The 9222-nt window shown below is 41.5% G+C and overlaps 1 protein-coding gene across 1 annotated transcript in view; it reads right to left on the reverse strand.

Annotated features, from left to right (window-relative positions):
• The window catches only part of LOC110530466 (SPARC (osteonectin), cwcv and kazal like domains proteoglycan 2), a 78557-nt gene extending 70505 nt beyond the window's left edge, over window positions 1–8052 (reverse strand). Inside the window, exon 1 of the mRNA XM_036986874.2 lies at window positions 7759–8052. Coding sequence (XP_036842769.1) covers window positions 7759–7947 — 189 coding nt within the window. The 5' untranslated portion in view covers window positions 7948–8052. The remainder of the gene's footprint in view (window positions 1–7758) is intronic.
• Between the last annotated feature and the right edge of the window lie 1170 nt (window positions 8053–9222).

Below are 9222 nucleotides of genomic sequence, written 5' to 3' on the forward strand. Positions count from 1 at the left end.
TTGTATCAATCATTTAAGTGTTTCCATTATTTTAGAAAACGCACATCAATCCTCCCCTTGACATCTACTCACTAGATGGGCTCATACAAATCCCTGGGAATCTGGTTGGACAGGGCACTATCATTCCACACACACATCAAAAGTCTTCAAGCAAAGGTCAAATCCAGAATAGGCTTTCCCTACCGGAACAAATCTCATTCACACACTCTGCTAAACACATCCTGTTCCAAATGACAATACTACCCATCCTGGATTATGGAGATGTCCTCGGCCCAAAGTCCGTGCTGCAAACTGGATGTACTTTACCACTCCACCATACACTTCACAACTCTACCCCCCCCCCCCCCCCCCTCTTACAGAGAGTGGTGGGGGAATAGTCATCAACTTCCCTCTGAAACTAGTTACTTTCAGGCCCATTTCAGAGGACCTCCGTTGCTACGGCTGCACACTGACATCAAAGAGGTTGCTATTGGCGATCCCCAGGGAGTTCTGTGATGCGCTGCCTCTGATGTTTCTTCTGTCAACATCACCAGAGACATATCAGCACTTTTCCCCCCTTAAATATACACACCACACACAAGATTCCCCCACAAACACAAACAAACCGTCACACACACACACCCACACCTCCCTCCGGGAATGGTAACCACAAAGATTTCCATGTCACCTCTGACATCATACACAGTAATCCACCAAGTCTTCAGAGAGAAAAATACATAAACTCCTTCATTCAGGGCATGCAGGCAGAGCTGTGGTCTCTGTTTGTGCCTCACATGGGGTTTGATTTCAAACTGAGGAAAAGAGAAATCTTAACTCTACTGGACGGCAAACCCACTGAGAAGAGCTGAGCATTTTTCCCTGAAAAGTTTTTTACAATTTTCAACAAAAAAGGAGCATGTGGGGGATGGTTGTGATGTGTGCAGGGTTGTGTTCAGATTCCATCGGTGTGTGTGTGTGTGCCACTGCCCGTGTAAAGACACAGCAGCACCCATCCAGGCCCATCATAATAATCCCACTGTAATTCATACTTAATCTTCATGCCCACAATTTCATTATTTCTACAATACAGTTCCAGAGGACATATATCTAAACTTAATCCTGCTTCGCCAGGAGAGTACTCTGGTGTGTGTGTGTGTTTATGCCTCTATGCATATGTGTGTATTCCTCTATGCATGTGTGTGTATGCCTCTATGCATGTGTGTGTATGCCTCTATGCATGTGTGTGTATGCCTCTATGCATGTGTGTGTGTGTGTGTGTGTGTGTGTCTATGCATGTGTGTGTGTGTGTGTGTGTGTGTATGTGTCTCTGCGTGTGTGTGTGTGTGTCTCTGCGTGTGTGTGTGTGTGTCTCTGCGTGTGTGTGTGTGTGTGTGTGTGTCTCTGCGTGTGTGTGTGTGTGTGTGTGTCTCTGCGTGTGTGTGTGTGTGTCTCTGCGTGTGTCTCTGCGTGTGTGTGTCTCTGCGTGTGTGTGTGTGTGTCTCTGCGTGTGTGTGTGTCTCTGCGTGTGTGTGTGTCTCTGCGTGTGTGTGTGTGTCTCTATGCGCGTGTGTGTCTATGCGCGTGTGTGTCTCTATGCGCGTGTGTGTCTCTATGCGCGTGTGTGTCTCTATGCGCGTGTGTGTGTCTCTATGCGCGTGTGTGTGTCTCTATGCGCGTGTGTGTGTGTCTCTATGCGCGTGTGTGTGTCTCTATGCGCGTGTGTGTGTCTCTTTGCGCGTGTGTGTGTCTCTTTGCGCGTGTGTGTGTCTCTATGCGCGCGTGTGTGTGTCTCTATGCGCGCGTGTGTGTGTCTCTATGCGCGCGTGTGTGTGTCTCTATGCGCGTGTGTGTGTCTCTATGCGCGCGTGTGTGTGTGTCTCTATGCGCGTGTGTGTGTGTCTCTATGCGCGCGTGTGTGTGTCTCTATGCGCGTGTGTGTGTGTCTCTATGCGCGTGTGTGTGTCTCTATGCGCGTGTGTGTGTCTCTATGCGCGTGTGTGTGTCTCTATGCGCGTGTGTGTGTCTCTATGCGCGTGTGTGTGTCTCTATGCGCGTGTGTGTGTCTCTATGCGCGTGTGTGTGTCTCTATGCGCGTGTGTGTGTCTCTATGCGCGTGTGTGTGTCTCTATGCGCGTGTGTGTGTCTCTATGCGCGTGTGTGTGTCTCTATGCGCGTGTGTGTGTCTCTATGCGTGTGTGTGTGTCTCTATGTGCGCGTCTCTATGCGTGTGTGTGTCTCTATGCGTGTGTGTGTCTCTATACGTGTGTGTGTGTCTCTATGTGCGCGTCTCTATGCGTGTGTGTGTGCACCCGGAACAGCAGGGAAGATGTACAACCATTTAGACACATTTACCTGCTTTACTGGGGTTGGGAACATTTCATAATTACATCAAAAAATGTTTACCAATTTGCATAACAATGATATAGAAGCTTAGTTAGACATACTTGGGAAGTGGGGATTTGTCATTTTTGTGCGATAATAGATTTTGTTGACATTTTTGTCATTTAGCAGAGGGTTTTATTTAGAATGATTACAATATGACACTATTGACACAGTATGGCAGAATTATTTTGGACATGGAGGGGCTCAGCTATTTCCTTCATACAAATAAGGATATTTATTATAATATTTCCAAACATTTCAATCCAATAATCAACTCAGAAAAAAGCATGTATTGTATGCTCCAATGAAGTCATACGATCCCTCAATCTAGATATGGGATCAACTAAAACTCCTCTTAACAGGATTCTCAAGGAATATAATCATGAAATAGGCCTATAAGGTTGGAACATAATACAACAGGCCTCTCATCCAAGTAATGCTGGTCATGTCCATGTAAAAGGACCAACGTGTAGTGCATAGGAGCAGGTCAACTTGGATTTCAAATAAATGCTAAGAGTCTATTTTTTTTTTAGCATATATACATTTTTCAACCATTTTCCATCCTAAAAACAAGGAATAAGGAATTTCTTGTTAAACAAATGGAAAGGGGGTCTTAGAGAACATCTACCAGATAAAGTCTTAAAAGGGATTAGAAATATATCAAAACAATAACGTTGTAGTAAAGAACCCTGCGTTCACGCCTACTCCTTCTCCCTCCCTCCGGCGCTCGACGTCGCTGGTCTACTAACCACCGGTCCTGGCAACCCACATTGCGCACACCTGCTCATCATTTCTCCTTGATTACTCCTCCTTTATTTAGCCCTCAGTGGTCTTCAGTCACCAGGTGTTATTGCTTTCTCTCACGTTATGTACGCGCCTCATGCTTGTTCACTTGCTTTGGTTCTTTATTAAAATCATCTTCTGCTTCCGTTTCCTGACTCCCGGCATATATGTTATATATGTTCCCTTGTGAGGAGGAAGAATAATACAAGTTCACAGAAGTAACAAGTAAAGGTAGACCTATCAATTAGCTAGTGTTTTTACTGATAATAATTCATAAACAAATAAGTGTATAAGTGATTCAAATTTAATTCTGTTACCAAATAGGTAACAGAATTTCAGAAAAATCTGTAAGTGAATATCTGCAATTGAATTGACTACAATGGGAAATCATAGTTGTCACAAAGCACAGTTGGGTCACCTGCTACTGTCCTCTCTTCCACTGGCATACTGTTATGTTCAGCTGGACTGTTTTAGGGCGCTATAAAAGGTCAGACAAAATGGAATTCAACAACAGTAAAACTTTAAACTTGGTAGGGAATCAACTAAATGTATTGAACATGTATTCATTTACCCAAGTTAATCATAAGACATGAATAGAATGCATCAGTGATTCGGTATTTCCTGCAACTTTCTGAAGAGGCAACAAGAATTTCCCATCTATGTGCGGTGCACGCAGCTACCACATCATGTAGCCGTTAGCGATGATACTAATAAAACATCTTCTGCTTTCCCAAAAACCTTCTCAATTAAATATAACTACAAAGTAGCCTATGCCTACCTGGCAGAATGATATTATGATTATTTGCTTTTGCAAACTCTACCATCACGTGTGTGCTACAAGAAAACATTGCATACGGCTTCTTGTTAGGTGCTCACTCAAAAATATAATTTGTGTTTTTTTTATTTCTTTTTATTTTACCCCCTTTTTTCTCCCCAATTTCGTGGTATCCAATTATTAGTAGTTACTATCTTGTCTCATCGCTACAACTCCTGTACGGGCTCGGGAGAGACGAAGGTTGAAAGTCATGCGTCCTCCGATACACAACCCAACCAAGCCGCACTGCTTCTTAACACAGCGCGCATCCAACCCGGAAGCCAGCCGCACCAATGTATCGGAGGAAACACCGTCCTTGGTTAGCGTGCACTGCGCCCGACCCGACACAGGAGTCGCTGGTGGCGGATGAGATAAGGATATCCCTACCGGCCTAACCCGGACGATTTCAATGTCTACAAACGTCTGGACCGGCCTTCATTCGGCCCAAACATAGACGTCCATGTTCCGGACCAAATCTGAAGCAATCATAGATCTCGACATCACTCGGCCATTGTATATATTCATTCCTACTTAGATCTGTGTGTATTGGGTATATGCTGTGTAATTTGTTAGATATTACTTGTTAGACATTACTGCACTGTCAAAGCTAGAAGCACAAGCATTACGCTACACAGAGTAGATTCTTATTCAGTATAGTAGAATAGAGTAGATTATAGTTCAATACAGTAGAATAGAGTAGATTATAGTTCAGTACAGTAGATTATAGTTCAGTACAGTAGATTATAGTTCAGTACAGTAGATTATAGTTCAGTACATTAGAATAGAGTAGATTATAGTTCAGTACAGTAGATTATAGTTCAGTACAGTAGAATAGAGTAGATTATAGTTCAGTACAGTAGAATAGAGTAGATTATAGTTCAGTACAGTAGATTATAGTTCAGTACAGTAGATTATAGTTCAGTACAGTAGAATAGAGTAGATTATAGTTCAGTACAGTAGATTATAGTTCAGTACAGTAGAATAGAGTAGATTATAGTTCAGTACTGTAGATTATAGTTCAGTACAGTAGAGTAGAGTAGATTATAGTTCAGTACAGTAGATTATAGTTCAGTACAGTAGAATAGAGTAGATTATAGTTCAGTACAGTAGAATAGAGTAGATTATAGTTCAGTACAGTAGATTATAGTTCAGTACAGTAGAATAGAGTAGATTATAGTTCAGCACAGTATATTATAGTTCAGTACAGTAGATTATAGTTCAGTACAGTAGATTATAGTTCAGTACAGTAGAATAGAGTAGATTATAGTTCAGTACAGTAGATTATAGTTCAGTACAGTAGAATAGAGTAGATTATAGTTCAGTACAGTAGAATAGAGTAGATTATAGTTCAGTACAGTAGATTATAGTTCAGTACAGTAGAATAGAGTAGATTATAGTTCAGCACAGTATATTATAGTTCAGTACAGTAGATTATAGTTCAGTACAGTAGATTATAGTTCAGTACATTAGAATAGAGTAGATTATAGTTCAGTACAGTAGATTATAGTTCAGTACAGTAGAATAGAGTAGATAATAGTTCAGCACACACTAGACTTGAGTACAATAAAATCTACTGCACTGAACTATACTCTACTGTACTGAACACTACTGTTCTGTGCCATATTGTACTGTACTGGGCTGTACGTTGATGTCCAAACTTGTGAAACATAGATGTCTATGATTGGTTCAGATTTGGTCCTATTCGGACCAACCAAATTTGGTCTGATTTGGTGGTGGAGCTCATTAAAATAATGAGGATATTGCATAATTCTACCTTTGTGTACCTATTCAGGATACATCACCATGAACAGAATGACACTCACATCCATAATTAAGCATTTCTGTGTTGTACAGATCAGGGACCCATGAAGAAATTCCGTACCGCAATTCCGTTACCGGGTGTAAATCCACTTCAGTTACTGTAGTTCAATACCAAAAGAGATGTTTTCAAACTCAAGGTGTCATGTCATAGCTGACACCCCATTCTTTCTGCAGACATCTTTGAATCTTAAAACTCAGTTAAATATCGACTCAGAATTTTGGAAAACGTGGTCATAAAACACTGAGGGAGATTTGACAGAAATTCTGTTACCAAATTTTGCATCTGCACTGTTCTTCCAGTAAAATGTGTTTTGTAAAATTTTCTGTGTACATTGTTTAAAGTGTTCCTTGTGCTTAGTGTATGGTTTGTTAACTTTGAAATCAATGTTTTTTGTTACATTGTAAGTGAGAAATCTGAGACTCGAAATTCCATTACCTGCAAATGCCCTGCTGTGATCTTTGGTAATCACTACTGGATGCAGGATTTCACACACACACACACACAATATTCGTAAACAAAGCAATATTTACATGCCCTTTAGGCTAAAATCATTCGCCACAGCTGGATTCAGTTGAAAGCTAATTGCATTACCTCAGCAATCAATGATCAGAACTTGTATTATAATTGCATTGTGCCTATTCTGTTTGTAACAGATTATTTGCAAACACTAGGCCGAGTCATTAGCAGTAGGACAGCAGGCCAGAATGCATACCGTGAAAAGCATGACGGAATAAGTATAAGGGGTGAATGTGGGGACGGATCTTTAAAGGGGAACAAATGTCATTCTAAATCATTGCAAATTTGCAATGTGCATAATTACTACTGCCAATAATATGCCAAAGAATGGTAAAGTATCAATAGGTAGGCCTATGGACAGTGAGGCTAGGTGATAGAAAATATCCTGATATGATGCTTTCAAAACACGCTTTCAATCTTGTATTGGTTTGAAGATGGCAGGTACCTATGTAGTAGTGTAAATCACACATTATACATTGCATGTATGTACATGTAACTGCCAAAATGAAGGAAACACTTGAGTAAATGAGGGATTCAAAGTATATTGAAAGCAGGTGCTTCCATACAGGTGTAGTTCCTGAGTTAATTAAGCAATTAACATCCCATCATGCCCAGTTGGCCATTATTTGGGCTACCATGGCTTGAGGAAGACATCTAAATGACTTTGAAAGAGGGGTCTCAAAGAAGCATATGGGGTTTAAAGGGTGTGTGTTTGTCTCAGTCACCAGATCTCAGCCCAACTGAACACTTATGGGAAATGCTGGAGCGGTCCCTGAGACAGCGTTCTCCACCACCATCAACAAAACACCAAATTACAGAAATGATTGTGATAGAATAGTGCTGCATCCACCCAATTTCCAGACACTTGTAGAATCTATGCCAAGGCGCATTGAAGCAGTTCCGGGGCCTCGTGGTGGCCCAACGCCCTATTTAAGACACTTTCTGTTGGTGTTTCCTTTATTCTGGCAGTTACGTAATTAAATGTAGGTTACCTTGCAGAGGTCCTTTGAGTGTTTACAAATGATGTACAATAATGATATGACTGCATAGGCAACCCTACATTCTCCAGTTCTCCAGAAAATGCAATAGATCAGTGCACCATGACCACAATGAGGCTGTACCCTAGGCTACACTCCTCTAGGGTATATCTGAGGTCAACATCTTAGGCTCCATCTGAATGATTATGCCTAACATTTTTTATTTTTTTTTAACATAAGATAATGTTTACAATGAAAAAACACCATAACATCTGGCTACACAAACGCTTCAGATGTGTATCTTAAGCAATGACACCAAACCCTTGATATTAATTATCTGACAAATAAAATCGGAGTAGCCTAGCAAACGCATCCGGTTATTAGGACGTTTGCCAAGCGGAATCGTGCAGCTGGCTTCTGTTTCCCTATCAATATAGCTTACCGCATTACGGCAGATCTCTCAATCAACCAAAACAGCGACTTACGTCTCTGAAGCGATTCCAATGCTTGATCTTGCGGCTGTACTGTGAAATGGTGGACAGCCAATGCTCGTCTTCCATGAAATTCCCCTTTTTCTCCTCCTCTTTCCCGTTGTTAATTTCCGCTTGCAAGGTGAACCCCACCAGCATCATCACCGGGACGAAAAGGCACCCCAATTCCGTCATTCCCACCATGGTGCGGTTAGAAAACACGCGCAGCACTTCGTTCTAGCTTCTCTTCACGAGGATGAGAAGAGGAGTAGAATGCGACCTGATTGCGCCTTCCTGCTGCTGGAAGAAAAAAAGAGGGAGAGAGAGAGAGAGAGAGAGAGAGAGACTGGGGTGACACTGGGCGCGTTCGAGCCGATCACTTTTGTCAAGTCTGGTCACCGACTTTTAGGTATGTTGCATTGTCCGACTTGCGCCTACATGTCCACTGCATGAACTTAACACAAATCTTGTGATCAAAGGTCATGAAGTTTTGACTGCAGTTGACTACCAGTTTCTGCAGTTGCTCTTCACCAACATCATCATAGCCATGCCCTGCATTGTGGAAGGCTCTATTGTCAACATATCATTACTTTTTATGTTGTTGATCTAAACAAATGTCACAAAGAGATGACTGAAGACTGAATCAGGAACCAACTTTGCTGCTATTCATACAGTTGATACAAATTAATGTGATATTTCAGGCTAATCTCACTAATTGATTATACAATGTACACACATCCCACTGGGCACAAACGTCAATTCAATGTCTCTTCAACATTGGTTCAAAGTAATTTAATTGAAATGACGTAGAAACTATGTTGATTCAACCAGTGAGTGCCCAGTGGGATATGATTTCAGTTTGTGAGTATGTGATATGGGGGATGGAGACATGTTTATTTTGACATTATAAACAATGGAAACACTGCCATGTTGATCTGAGCCTTGCATTTGGAAAACCACATCAGTGTCCGACTTTAGGCTGTCGCTGATGCACCTCCCCCAACTTCACTCCTTGACTTTTGTCTACAGTCAATTTCTTTAGCTTTACCACTGAAACGCACCCACTGTCATGCGTTATGAAATGTGTAGCACCTGCCCGTGCCATTACACACCAAAGGTAAATTCATACCTACAGTGGGCATCATAAGTGGGCTATTCACCCCCATTGGATTTTTTACATTTTTGTTTCAAACGAAAGGAAACTTCTTGGCAGGAAAAAAAATGATTTGCATTAATGTGGGTTTTCTCAGAGTCGATTATCTCCTAATCATATTTTTGCAAATAGAACCTTATAGTCCCACACTCTCGATGTAACAAAGATCATCCCACTGGGCACAGACGTCAATTCAATGTCTATTCCATGTTGGTTCAACGTTAGTTCATTGAAATGACGTGGAAACAACGTTGATTCAACCAGTGTGTATACAGTGGGACGAGTGTGGCAATAAGGCACTGCTGGGAATCACCTATCACTTTATA

This window comes from Oncorhynchus mykiss, chromosome 1 (assembly GCF_057628025.1).
Source record: "Oncorhynchus mykiss isolate SJ-2025 chromosome 1, ASM5762802v1, whole genome shotgun sequence".
NCBI classification, from domain to species: domain Eukaryota; kingdom Metazoa; phylum Chordata; class Actinopteri; order Salmoniformes; family Salmonidae; genus Oncorhynchus; species Oncorhynchus mykiss.